This window comes from Heliconius melpomene, chromosome 18 (genome assembly GCF_056956725.1).
Source record: "Heliconius melpomene rosina isolate 202511_hmr_F chromosome 18, ASM5695672v1, whole genome shotgun sequence".
Classification (NCBI taxonomy): Eukaryota; Metazoa; Arthropoda; class Insecta; order Lepidoptera; family Nymphalidae; genus Heliconius; species Heliconius melpomene.
In genome coordinates this window covers 9,171,244-9,186,358 of record NC_140406.1, presented here as the reverse complement: position 1 = coordinate 9,186,358, position 15,115 = coordinate 9,171,244, and the positions used below count along the sequence as shown (strand labels likewise).

At 35.9% G+C, this 15,115-nt stretch overlaps 2 protein-coding genes across 2 annotated transcripts in view; one reads left to right on the top strand and one right to left on the bottom strand.

Moving 5' to 3' along the window:
• Positions 1–12,649, bottom strand: part of sotv (exostosin glycosyltransferase sotv) — a 46,629-nt gene extending 33,980 nt beyond the window's left edge. Inside the window, exons 1-2 of the mRNA XM_085202465.1 lie at positions 11,956–12,649; positions 10,788–11,541 (exon numbers count right to left, since the gene is read on the bottom strand). Of these exons, the coding sequence (XP_085058591.1) occupies positions 10,788–11,541; positions 11,956–12,491 (1,290 nt within the window). The 5' untranslated portion in view covers positions 12,492–12,649. The remainder of the gene's footprint in view (positions 1–10,787; positions 11,542–11,955) is intronic.
• A 283-nt stretch (positions 12,650–12,932) lies between these two features.
• LOC146529468 (guanine nucleotide-binding protein subunit beta-like protein 1) lies at positions 12,933–15,012 on the top strand. Its single transcript, XM_085201354.1, has 2 exons — positions 12,933–13,203; positions 13,473–15,012. The coding sequence occupies exons 1-2, from the start codon at positions 13,054–13,056 to the stop codon at positions 14,283–14,285; spliced, it is 963 nt and encodes a 320-aa protein (XP_085057480.1). The 5' UTR covers positions 12,933–13,053; the 3' UTR covers positions 14,286–15,012.
• Positions 15,013–15,115: the final 103 nt, after the last annotated feature.

Here is a 15,115-nt window from a genome sequence, read left to right as displayed (position 1 = left end):
CAACTACACCTACAAGTTATTAAACATTAAGCAATAATTTATCCATATAATTATGTTTTAAATTAAAATATTTTTTATACAATTAAGGCGTCACAAGCACTTTTGAATCGTCAAGTGACATAAGTGTCAGTAGTGTCAGTGCTACAGGCAGCTTCCATTTAAGCGTTCAATGAAAAATCTATCTACCTAGCATAGACATTTTACAGATTTTAGAGACATTAGCATTCAAAAGCGAAAACAAAATGACCATCACGAACATATACTTCTCCATTATGTCAAGATACGAGTAGCTTTACTAAGCGGATAGCGAAATGATATACCTAATCAAACCTTATCTCTACTCTCTGCTCTATTCATATAAAAAGGGAGGTTCCATGTTCATGAGGGAAACAACATAATTATGGTAATGCTAAGAAGCTCTAGAGTTTGTTTGGTTGAACGTGCCAATCTCGATAAATACTGGTTCGAATTAAAAAAAATTTTTTAGTGTATAATAGTCAGTTTATCGAGGAAAACTTTGGGGATGTGGGAAACAAACATTGGAGACCTTTAATATATTTTATGTGTTATACAAAACTGTGATTATAATAAAAAATAATATATATAAGTAAAATATATTAATATATAAGTTACTAGTTCTACTAAAGAGGGTAAAAAGATAAGAGCTTTATTAATAATTATTAATAAATACATTAACAACATCACAACACTAGCATGCTGTACATGCGTAATGAGCACCAGATAGACGTCTGCATACAAACTATAAACAAAGGAGTCGATTACACGTGCTGACGACCGGCGTCTGGCACTGACGTGGTGCGGCACTATTTACGAATGGGTAAATTAAATAGCTTTATAATATAACGACACAATCGTAGTAGTCAGCTCGTGTCTGATAAAATGAGATGGTTGTCGGTTCATTTTACAAGTCAAATAACAGAACTTCTTACTTTCTTAAACATATAGGAAAGAAAAATACTTTTTAGAAAACGTATAAAAAATTTAACGTCGTTACACACGCAATTTACCAAAAATTGGGGCGGAAAGTGGAGAACGGAGAGCATTGACACTAGGTTACCTCTGCTACCCTGCTAAATACACGATACGGCGCATCATGAAGCGATAAAAAAAACACTAAGTATATATACTTTCTAAACAATACTGAAAGTACGCCCCGCGTCAATATGAATGAATAATTCACGTGTGTTCACGAGGAAGGTATTTTGGTTGGCGATGAATGTTTGTTCTATCACGAAACTATTTTAGCATAACACTTTTACTGCAGACACTGCTACAAGAAAATAGTATTTTATACATAAACTTAGCACTTATATACCAGACGACCCATTGACGCGTATAATACGTGTTGCCATAGCAACGTGTAGGTATGTCACTTTATATGTGAAAAGTGTATATTTTGTCTAATGGCAGTGTGTGGGCAAGCTATATTAAAAAAAAATTACATTCTTCTCTATGTTAACTATAACTACTAATTTTTATACTGCTCTGTCCGCATAATTACCGTAAAAAAGATACAAAAAAAGAAACAAGTGTTTGCTTCACGCATTAATATGATAAGATGATAAAGACAGGTTTTGTATCGACGACGTTTGGTTCAAAAGAAACACCAATAAGGCTCTAATACATATACGCTACCAACTTTCCGATTAGCAAACAGTTTGTAAAGAATATTAGTTTACACATATATATAACTAGCGAACGTGCGCAGCTTCGCTAGCTTATTTAGGGGTGAATTCGAATAAACCATGAAACATGTGTTCAATGAAATATTTTTAAGTCTAAATTTCAAATTTTATATAAATCGGTGGCGATTTGAAGATTTTTCCATACAAACTTTCAACCCCTTATTTGCACCCTTAGGGGAAGAATTCTAGAAAACCATGAAATATGTGTTCAATTAAATACTTTTAAGAGTCTAAATTTCAAATTTTATGAAAATTAGTGCCGATTAAAAAAAAACTATACAAACTTTCAACCCCTTATTTGCACCCTTAGCGGGAGAATTCTAGAAAACTGTGAAACATGTATTCAATTAAATACTTTTAAAAATTTAAATTTCAAGTTCTATAAGAATCGGTGCCGATTTAATTTTTTTTCCATACAAACTTTCAACCCCTATCTCACCTCCTTAGGGTAAAAATTTTACAAAATCCCTTCTTAGTGGATGTCCAGATTACGAAAGTAAACATCTGTCCAAATTTCACGTTTCTACCATCAGCGGTTACGGCTGTGCGTGCGTCTTACCTCAGTCAGTGAGGACAAGTCCTTTTATACATATAGATAGATAGATGTTAAATAACAACAAAATACGAAGTTATTAGTGCAAGAGATATATGTATAATTCTGTAGATAAAATTTGTAAAACTGATAATGTTTTTGATAACGTAAAATAGCTAGATTGCGTGACATTCTTAGAAATTTTTGCATCTTATTTTGTGATATAGGCAGCATACCTATTCTACTTTCATTAGTTTTAAACATTATGTGATAAGCGGCGGAACTCAACACCGCATTGTATCTGATCAGGCACTATGACGTTTGCTTTTTATAAGCTTTATTTTGATTTTCCGTGTTAGGGTGTGTGTGATATCTTATAAGCTCAATTTGACCCACTTCCCAGTGTCCGATTGAAATTTCGATTACGACTTCAGTACCGAAGACAATGAAATGACATATAATCAATATTGTTTTTAATCCAAAATGGCCGCCGCAACTAAATGGCGGATTACAAATTTGTGCACAACCCACCATGAGTACCAGAAGAAAGGACTTGAATTGTAAAATACCATGAATAAAAAAAACATCTAGAAAGCTTGATTTAAAAAATAAATATATATATATATATTTAAGTAAAGTTAAAGAAAATAATTTAAGTATTAAGTGAGACTTATTCAGGTGTGACAGTGGTTTAATATTATGTACGTGAGATGTATCACACGCGATCATATACAATGTACATGATTGTGGCGATTATACGAGTACACTTGGGCGCGGTTTGCGGCCAACTATTGTATTACTTGGCACTGTACGATAAGTAAGAACAGGTGCTTACAATTTTTATATATTGCTAAATTCATTTTGAAAATATAGAATAAAAAATATACATCATAATTGTTGTATATGAATTAATAACATAATTAGTATTTATTATAAATTTCTTCATAGCGCTACTCGTGATATAGGTAACCTTCCTATTAAACAAGATAAAAGTTAATAAAAGAACTAAATAAAAGCACTTTTTACATAAACATACGACTGCAAAAAGAGGCTATCACGACGCAGTTGTACCATGCGTTCTAATAAAAGTGTTGTTTTGTCCTAATATCTCATTGGGATGTAAAGCGGAGAATGAAGTGTCTTAACACTAGTTTGTCTTTGCCTAACATGCTATAAGTGGGTGTATTCACTAATATACAACATTGTACCTACGTATGTAATAAATTACGTCTAAATTGATGAAAATTTGTATTACTTATCACTTCTTTTCTGATACTAACACGAATGAAATATAAATATTTCGCTGATATAAAATAAACTACACATCATATCTAAACTTCCCCCTACGCTAACCCGTCAAGATATAAAGCCAAAACATGAAATATGCACTCGATGTGTGTAACTTGGGAACTTACGTTACTGTAAATTTATGTCAAAAGAAAGATTATGTCCGAGAAAACCACAAGTAGGACAAACTAGTATTATCAAAAAATCCGTTCTCCAATTTGACCCAATTTTTGTAGACATTGCTTGACACCCAACGCTACGATTTGTCTCAATTGTACTAATTAATAAAATCATTCCTCCAAATAGACATTAAATTGACAACCATCAGATTAGAAGTACTGCATTTTTAACGTTGCCTAATAGTAATAGTTAAGCTGCTAATACAGCTAATGTTGAAAATTGGCGGTTACGAGTTTCGAAGGTTAATTCAATTGAATTCGCTTTGCATCGATCAAACAAGATTATTTCAGGCGCATTTAAATTTATGCCACGGTTTTAAGCTTTGATGCATTTATTTTTATGACGTTAAATATAAATATATCTATTTTTTTAACAATCTTCGAAATCAACGAACCTATATTTATATCTCTTTACATAATTGTACATTTTTAAGGCCATCGTCGCACAGTAGCACTAACTGTAAAATATATTTTAATTTCCTCGCAAATCTAGTAAGTCTAAGCGCGGCGTTTAGTTCCGCCCTGTTATGCAGGTAAAGCGTGAAGCTGCTTAATTGTATTCTATCGCAAAAAAAATACTTTTTTCTATACCTTTATGCAGTTCTCACAGCAAGTCTTATAAAAATAGTCACAACAATAAAAAAATCTCATAATTTCAGCTGAAAAATATACACAATCGTTATATCAGCGTTAAAGACGTGATGATTGCGGGAAATACGTTCCGCGAGTTGAAAGTTCACTTGCAACGAATCAACCATTACAGCCCGAGATGATTGTACGCAGACTACAATAGCTTTTAAACGTAACAATAAATAAAATAAACAGGTCAAGAGAGAAACGACTGGAATTTTCGGAATTTCGAGGTCAGAATAATTCAATTGGAAAATATTCGATCAGAGGTCTCGCTATTATGTTTTAGTATTTAAAAAAGAAATCACTGCTGAACATTGTTAAAAACTTTAACGAGGAAAGTTCGTGAAAAATAATGTTCAATTATTGTCGAGCAAGTAGTAGTCGATCCAATTTTGCATGATTCATTTTCATTGACCGCGAGTTTTAATTAACGGGATATTGACGTGAAAATGATCTACTACGTACATACATACGTATGAATGTATGTACGCATGTCACATAATTTCTCAACGCATGAACGTAAAACAATGTTCCTTGTCGACAGCGCACGCGATTAATTTTTAATGTTTCTCCTTAAAGCGTAACGGCTTGAGTAGTCCTCGTGAGAATACAGTTATTTTTAGTTTTACGAAGCCAGCGACTGACACGTTTATCTAGGCACAATGTCTTTCTACCGTAATGAGCTTATCTTATAAGGCCGAGATTCGATGTCGGATTTGTGGAGCATTTTGCATGTTTTAACATCGGTCGTTGGTATTTGAGTGTCGTTTCAGTGGATATTTGTTTATTAAGTTAGTGGAGTATTTTCTTACATTCCCATTAACCGATTTCAATAAAAGGGGGCTATCAATTCGACTTTGTGTATGTACATAATTAGATAATATTTGGGTATGATAATCGATAAAGGGGCTTCCAAGCACGTTTGCCAAATTACGTAATTATTCAGATGTATCTATCCACGCATTTTTACACTATAATTTAGTTTTTTTAGGTTTGTTTTTTATAACTATTTAAAGTTGTTTCAATATTTCTTAGCTAATAATGATATAAATATATTTTTAGATTGTTTCAATACAAACTGTAGTACGCTGGGATCTTGCAACTAATAGCAGAAGTATCTTCGATGCTACTTGAGTGGAGACTCGTTAGCCTCACTATGCCGTCTATTTTGGATACAATCTTTATCCATTAGGTCGGCTTACAATCTTTCGTAGACGATAAAAGTCTATCACAGAAATAGGTTAGTCGTACATTTTTAACGTTAAGTTAATTTCACCAATTTAATTATTTATGTATAAACGGTACGATTTTTTTAAATTCAATCATTACACAATACAATGGTACTGAAAGTTCAATCTATAGTATATTTATTTAGAGATGAGTTTTGGATTTGTTAATGTAATATTTACTATTAATATAGAAATTTACAACATGAATTATATCAAATTATATCTATATAAAAAATACTAATTAAAAAAATATTGTTTAAATTAGTACAAAATTAAATAATAACAAAACAAAATAAGAAATACAGCAAATAATTCCAAACTCCAACCACCAATTCAAAGGTTTATCTTTTTAAAAGGAAATTACAATTAAATTAGCAACCTACTCGAAACGGCTGAAATAACTCCGCTCAATTAAGATTAGGCCTTTTACGTTATCAAGTGGATTGCTTAAAGGGTTTCGTGCCAGATTTTGTATGTTACGTTCTGGGGCGAGTCGCCAAGATACATCTTAATGTCCTTATTTCGATAATTGAAACTAGAATTAATGTTGCAAACTTGACACATTTGGACCTACATTGCTAACGACCTATTGAAAATTGTTATTATTTGAGTTGGCGCTGTAGTTTGGAAGTAAATAACTAATTGAGTGTAGTGGTTGTGTGTTCGATTCCCACTTGGAAAAATCTTTAGCTTCACGGTTTTTTCCTGCTTAGCAGGGTGGACAGAGGAAACTTGGTAATTAGTGATAAGATATCCGTTCTTTACTTTCCTCACAATTTTCGAGACAATGCGTACGGCGGAACTTCGCCGCGCTTCGTCTGCCAGAGCGATTAGATACATAATTAATTTTCCTCTGGTCACGGTCCACAAAATGCATAGTTGGCCCTACATTAACAACAAAAAAAAGCTTTGTTACTTTTTCGGTAACGGTATAAAAAAATTTGAAACTAGCAGGATTTTAAAGTAAAATTTATACATTTTCTAGAAAAGTATTTTTCTTTCCTAAAAGTGGAATAACATTTTGAAAATGTTATTCAGGAAACTTGTGATTGCTAATTTTGAAACAAAGAGAGCTGGAACTCGGAAGAACCAGAGATGTAGTCGAAATTAAATTCAGAATTATTGTTTACTGACAGGTCAGTGAACCTAACCTAACCCAAAAATGAAGTATAACGTAATTTACTTATGTTTAGATATAAAAACGTCTTAAGAACCAAATCGATTTTAATAAATGATACGTCGTAGAATTTGTCTTGATGGCGCGGGTATTACTGTTCTGTATACATTAATAAAATTTATGCCGTCGGGTTCGTTTTCTTTATAATTTACTTGATCATTATTCTCATAAAGTCGTTTAAGGAAAAGACTAAACGTATTTTAGTAGTACGGTAGGTACAACAAAACAGAACTCGATGAATCATAAAATCTCAAGAAATTCGCAATGAATACATTTCTTAATTAGAACACTGTAAATCCTTGATACATTAAGAATTTTAAAATAGAAACTTTTATTATTTGGTATACACAATAATTGTATTTATAGTCTGACCCATTTCTCATGCAGGAAAGGCAGAGGACAAATAACGAAATTTAACGCCGCGTTTTTCCTCACCAGACTAAAGAGGTAAATTTTCTCTCATCAGCCTATCGCCGTCCACTGCTGAACGTAGGCCTCCCTCATCAAGCGCCAACCATCCCGGTCTTGGGCTTCTCGCATCCATCCGGTGCCAGCCACCTTCTTTAAATCGTCCGTCCATCGTGCTGCAGGGCGTCCTACACTACGCTTGCCTAAGCGCGGTCCCCACTCTAACACGTATCGGCTCCATCGACCGTCGGTACGTCTGGAGACATGGCCGGCCCAGTTCCACTTCAGCGTGCTGATTCTTCGTGCAATGTCAGTGACTTTGGTTCTCTGGCGAATCGCTTCATTGCGGATTCTATCTGCCAGAGAAACTCTGAGCATTGCGCGTTCCATCGCACGCTGAGCGACCTTGAACTGGTGTACCAGCCCTACGGTGAGTGTCCACGTTTCAGCTCCGTAGGTCATGACAGGTAGGACGCACTGATTGAAGACTTTTGTCTTTAGGCACTGTGGGACAGACGATTCAAAAATGTGGCGGAGCTTCCCAAAAGCCGCCCAGCCAAGGCGTATTCTTCTTGTCACTTCCTTCTTGAAGTTGTGCCGGCCAAGTTGGATGGTTTGGCCAAGGTATATATAATCTTGCACAACCTCAAGTGTAGCGCCATTTACGACAACGGGTCTCGGGGGCACATGACTATTAAACATAACTTTCGTTTTGTCAAAATTCATCCCGAGACCCACCCGTCTAGAAGAATCGCCCAGGTCGTTGAGCATCTCCTCCAAATCATGCAGACTTTCCGCCATGATGACTATGTCGTCAGCAAATCGCAAATGCGATAAGTACTGGCCATTTATATTTATGCCCCGCCCGTTCCAATCTAGCGTCTTGAAGACGTCCTCCAAGGCAGCTGTAAACAGTTTCGGAGAAATGATATCTCCCTGTCTTACCCCGCGATGTAATCGGATTGGTCTTGTGCTGTGGTTTTGTACGTGGACGGTCATGGTCGCGGCTTTGTACAGACACTTTATCACATTAACGTACCGACAGTCAATAAGGCATCTCTGCATAGATTCCAGAACAGCCCAGGTCTCGATTGTATCGAAAGCCTTCTCGTAGTCCACATAGGCTAGGCATAGAGGCTGATTATATTCCTCGGTCTTTTGAATAATTTGCCTAAGAGTGTGTATGTGATCTACGGTACTAAAGCCTTTCCGAAACCCGGCCTGCTCAACTGGTTGGAAGTCATCGAATTTATGAGTGAGACGATTCGTGATAACCCTAGAAAATAACTTATATACATGGCTCAAGAGTGATATCGGTCGGTAATTCTTTAACAAGGCTTTATCGCCCTTTTTGAAAAATAATTTTACCATACCCCTGCTCCATGCCTCCGGTGTAATGCCATTATAAAGGACGGAATTGAAAAGACTGGCTAAGCTTACCAAAACAGGCTGGCCTCCTGCTTTGAGAAGCTCTGCAGTTATTCCGTCTTCTCCAGGAGCTTTGTTGCTTTTAAGATGACCGAGGGCTATCCTAATCTCATGTATGTCGATCTCAGGAAACTCGTCTGTTAGGTGGCGGCTAAGTCTGGCTCGCAGGTCATCCACGCTGCGGTACTCTAAGGGTGGTAATTTAGAGGAGTATAAATCGGCATAAAAATTTTCGACCTCGGCGAGAACTGCTGACTTAGAGGTGACGGTAGTTCCTTCTGCGGTTCTGAGTTTTGTCAGATGACAACAGGTGGTAGGAGGCTTCGCTAAGACTTTCGAGCCCCTGTTGCGTGCAATAGCATCCTCAACATCCCGGGCATTTGAACGTCTTAAGTCACGCCTTATTAGTTTTTTCACCTTCCTGTTAAGTATCTGACGCTCCGTTGGTGTAATGCTTGTGAGTTCGCGTCGTTTCCTCATCTCTTCCATAGTCTCGCTTGTAAGCTTTGCTTTTCGTCGACTGCTCGTTGGTCGAAAATATTTTTGGCCCACTTCGTGGATGACACGCAATAGACTGCTAGTGGCGTCATCAATATCCTGCGTGGTTTCCAACATGGCGAATCGGTTCTGTAACTCAAGCTGGAAAGCATCACAGCCAGCCTCAACTTGGGGCAGAGATGGTCTAATAGTCGACTTCATCAGCCTCGCCCTTTCTATTTTGACTTTTATGTTCAGGGTGCCTCTTACCAGACGGTGATCAGCTCCGGTGTTAACCCTGTTGATCACAGAAACATCCCTGAAGATTTGGCGCTTATTGGACATAATGAAGTCAATTTCGTTTTTAGTGACACCATCGGGACTCTGCCAGGTCCACTTTCTTTGGGGCTTCTTCTGGAAGAAAGAATTCATCAGGAATAGCCCCTGAGACTCCAGAAAGTTAACCAGCATTTGGCCCCTATGGTTCCTACACCCATAGCCGAATGCTCCTACCCTCGATTCGCCATATTCTTGTACTCCCACTTTGGCATTGAAATCACCCATAACAACCGTGTAGTAGGTTTTGGTACATGGCATTCGTACATGGCATCGACTTCGTCATCAGGATGTGTAGACGTAGGGGCATACACTTGTATAACTTTTAATCTATATCTGTCAGTTATTCTTATGACAAGGTATGCTACCCTTGCTGACACACTACCAACCTCCACAACGTTGCTTTTGAGTGATTTGTGGATCATAAATCCGACGCCACCTTGGGATGGTTGGTGTCCTTCTCTGAAATAGAATAAGTGACCGCCGTCTAGTGTTATCGTCTCCTCCCCCTGTCTTCGGATTTCCGATATACCCACTATCTGCCAGTTAATATGGCTTAGTTCCACTTCGAGTTCTGCCAGGTGTTCGTTCAGCCGCAAAGAGCGTCCGTTAAAAGTTGCCAGATACAGTCGTCGTTTGTGGTACCCTGACGTAACCCGGGGATTCTTAGCACCCCCCTTCGCACCGTTACCATGGCCGGTACCGTGGCCAGGAATAGTGTGAATACCGGGAACTGGGGGCCTCGTTTTGTGGTCGTCGCTCATCAAGGGGAAATTGCCGTAGTCACCACGCTTGGCATGCGGGTTGGTGACCGCAGTGGCTAAAATCTTTTCGCTAATGACGCTGCTGCCCGACATCAGGATTAGAATTTTAGATTTTAGCATTCGTATGGTTATACCGCCATAGTTTCGGTCGCCAGAGCCTCGTTCGTAGTCTAGCAGGGTGCACCACGTGCAGGTGAGGTTGACAGTTGGGAGCTTGAGATGGTAGACAGCCCCCCTTACACCCCCGTAAGGTACAGGTAAATTTTACAACTTGCCAAATTTACAGGTTTTAATTCTATCGATGCATGATGCAGAAAATGCTTAAATATAAAAAATAACAAAAAGACGTAGTCCTGCGGCACAGCGTGTAAATAATCGCGACGGTTGTCAGTTCAATTCCCATCATGGTTAATGATATTTTCATTTGCCCACTCTGGTAACAAGATAAAACGGGGCGTTGAGGTCTACCACTTAACACGTGACGTCTCGAAAATTTATTGGTGCACGTGCAAAGGAAATAGAATTTCTTAACATTAGGTACTCTCTGCCTACCCTGCTATATGCAAAATATAGCATAATCGTCATAAAAAAGCCAACCAAAATATTAATTAATTAAAAACGATATTCATACCAAATGTTCAGGCATATTCCAATCTTCGTACATCCTGGCTGCCAAAGGAAACACCTTCTCATTCAAAATCTCCAAAGTAGTCAAAGTTATCTTCTCTATACTAGAGAAATATCTATCATACACCCATCTTAGTTGCCAATACAATTCACCTCGCCTCTCTTTGCTTACTGAATGAACAATTTTCAATATACTTCTAATATTCTCCTCGGGTACGAATAACGACAGCCTATTCCAGTCGACATGCGAATTAAACGGCATAACAATAGTATCTGCTATTATTATAGGAATACATTGTGATGCGATTATGTCCATAAGAACTGGTTGAGATAACCTTGCGCTTCGTACAATCAAACAAAACATACCCTCTTTTAATATATCAGGATAATTAAATACTTTCCCAGTGGTATATTCACATCGTTTTGTATAATCTGTTTCTTCTTTACATCTGTCTAGTAATAACAAGTCGTTTGACGATGAAGCTATGCTTTGTAATTGTGATAGATAATCCTCAGGAATATTTAATTGAGTGGAAATTATCATGTAGTTCTTTTGTTTTGGTTGTGTTTCGTCTATTCTTTGTGCTAACCGACTGTACAGTGGTAAGGATATGTCGAAACCATATCGAAAAGTCCAAGTGTTGAATCCAGTGCCTGCTATAATAGCTTTACTTGTGTTGAGGTCAATAACCGAGTTGTAATTTGGCAATGTTCCTGCCAACATGTTGAATATGAGATGATTTTCACCATTATTCCAGCTGGAAAAGAAAGCATTTTTAAATATTTATTTAAAATAAATTATTTTTAAATGTATTCCCTTTATTTATTATACTTAAATATAGTTACAGTAGATAAACATGATAATATGATATTTTTTTATTTTATTATTAATTTATATTTTAGCCCTGTGCTTTTTCTCATATAACAAGGTGGACAGAAGGAACCTATTTTTAAGATATTTCACTCTGTGCTATCCCCACCTTTCATCTAATTATCAAGGCATTGCATATTGAGTGTTTAAATAAAAATAATTATAGTATAACCATTTCCTTAAGTGAGGATCAAGCTCAGGACATTGTGTTTACAATTAGATAATCAACCTCACTGCACCACAACAGTATTTTAAAAATAAAGTAATTGTAAACATAACTGCTTTTTTTGTAAATACTTACTGTTCAAGTGTATGTAGAGCTTGTGCAACATGTTTACTAGAAAAGCTGTTTTGATTCAATGTATCTATACTAGGCACTAACAAGCAAGCATCGTCAGGGTTAGGAGTATAATATTTACTATGTTTTATTGTATTTAAAATTTCGTAAAATTCTTTAGAAAATTGGGATATTGGTTTTCCATCCTCTGTTCTGTAATCTTTTAATGGATAGATATATATCGTTATCTTATCGTGACCTCCTCTCCCACATTTGTAGACGTTAAAGCATTGCCAATAAGTACAGTTTGTGGCGCGTTGTTCTGATACAGGAGATTCACTGTTAAGAGTCCGAACTGGAAATCTTAGGGCATCTAAGTCTACAGATGCATGAAAATCCACTCGAGGCGCACTTCCCGCAAAAATATTACATATCACTATCAACACTAAAGATACTACTATAAACAATAGGAGGCCGACGAAGAACCTATGATACAGAATTTTTCTATACGATGTATACTTCGAATACTTATTCGTTTTTAGGTAGGTCTCCGCAGCCATTTGTGATTTTGGCGGTTAAATTAGCATTCTTAATTTACATATGGCACCCATTATTAGGTACTTCGATAATTTCTCATTCAAAACTTCATAAATTAGTAAAACACTATACAAAGCTTCAGCTTCACAATAATTTTGAGAACTGTCGAGTTACGACTGTCGCTGTGGATGACGGCGATTTGACAGATATAAATAATGTTAGCAGATTAAAATATTAAATTTAGAACAGACTAAAAAGAATAAATCCATATGTGAAATCTGATATACTTTAAAATAATAAAAATCATGTTTTTATTTCATCTTGCCTTTAAATAAGATTACCAATACCATAGTAACAAAATAAATTATACTGTAAACTAAACAATTTATATAAACAGTTATGTCAGATAGTGATAATTGAACGCAACTTTATATTAGTGACGTAGGTAGGTATGTAAACTTTCTTGTTTTTGTGTCAGTTTTGTGTTGTGCGTAGTTGTGGTTCAGTTTCTGATGGCTTGATTAATTTGATTAACATTTTATTTTTCAATTCCTATTACATATTTTGGTTCGAGCTTGACCAGAAATGGCTTTGCTTCCACCTGACCCGGTTTATACAATTCGAAATGTCGATAATTCGCCCGTGTATTCCTTAGCGTTCAGCTTTCTACCGGGAGGACTCGAAAGGTTACTAGCCGGCTCGAAAAATGGATATGTTTATGCATACAACCTTCAGGTGAGATCAGATATTCTAAGTATAATAATTCCATTTTTATGTATCAACTGCGTCGAAGTTTTACATCATGTATATGGCTTCCATATACTGCGTCTTTCTTTGTTTACTACCCTCATTTTGTGACCTAGAAAAAAAGATAGTTTTGTTTCTATGCAAATAAATTTTGTTTTAATGAATGTTCCTTAGGAATAAACTTCAATTTATTCATCGCCTTATAGGCTTTGTTTATATAACTGTTTTAAATAGTGTATATCTTTTTTATATTTCAGACGAACCGGGTCCAGCAAAAAATTAAAGTTGGTCAAGCTCCCATTCTTCATCTCATCCATACAAGCAGCCAAATGATAACCCAAGAAAAGGGTGGTAAGTTCAAGATTTTCAACTTAACAAACAGCGGCTATCAAGAAGAACACACAATAGATATTGATTATCCAGGATTTTGCCGATTCGATGCCAACACAAAACTCGAAACACTTTATGTACCTGACACTGAATCCAAAATATACATATATAACTTTTCTGGAGAAAAATTGGACTGCTTGAAGCCAGAAAACCCAAAACTTGGGGACCCAATGTGTATAAAACATATTGAACTGTCTAATGAACAGCCTTGTCTTCTAGTAGGCTATGAAGCGGGGTGGCTTCTATTGTGGGATCTCAACACTAGTCAATGTATCAGTAAATTGCAAACAAAAGAATGTCCGATGTCAGTAGATTTTCATGTGGAACAACAGCGGGGCATGGTGGGCAACGCCTCCGATGTGATACAAATATTTAGTATAAGCAAAAAAGACTTAAGCTTGGCTCATAAGCTCGATATAAATATAAAAAATCCTGGAATAAACAGAGTATGTACTAGAAACGATGGAAGGGTGTTTGCTTCAGGTGGCTGGGATGGCCATATTCGAATTTTTTCGTGGTTTTCACTACGGCCTCTAGTAGTACTTACTGAGCATCGTCAAGCTGTCCAAGACGTAGTCTATTCTACCCAAAAAGTAACATTTTGGAATGCAAATATAATGGCAGCAGGAGGTCTTGATGGAGCCATAACTTTATGGGATTTATATAACACAAAAAAATAGTTCCATAAAGTAAAAACACATATAACATAGATCACCAATAAAAAGTAAAGAATGCCTCCCATTTAATACAACACTTGTATAACAAACACATTTGTTTAAATAAGCATTATTCATTTACATTGTTTCAATGATATATAAAATGAAATATTGGTTCATTTATTTATAGCATTTATTAACTTTAAAATTGTTTTTTTAAAGAATTTCCGTTTGTCTATCATTGGAATTATTGATACATAATTTTTTTATGATGTATGAGAAATTAAATGCCAATATTGCCTTTGAATTGTGTAATAACTGCTTTAATTAATTAATTTTGTGATTACAATATGGTGCATTAATTTGATATAAAGTTTTAAAGGTTCAGTGGCGGTATATTGATACATTTTTAACTAATTTCTAAGAGAATAATGTAGTATTATTTAAAAATATTTTTCCGTCTGTGCCATCAATGTCATTGTCAATTAATAACAATATTATAATTTCGAGGCCATTTAACTGTAGAAGTGATGGTTATGGATTCAATTTCCACTCGGGTAAAGAGACAAAGCAAATGTTTGACAGTATTTTTTTTTTAAAAATACTTTTTTACCAAGAATCCCCACTGAGGCAATGTTGTGTGGCCAAGCTGTTAGATGCTATGTGAATTTGTTATACAATATAGCAATGACTATATTCCATAAATGATTTATAGCATGTTTTTGAAGACATTAAATCCTGTGAAATTTTATATTTTGTTTGATTTTTACTGTAAAGTTTCATCTGAATCCATTCAGTAATTTTTGTTTGAAAGCGACTTGCAAATTTTTACATTAGTAAGGCTTTGGTCAATC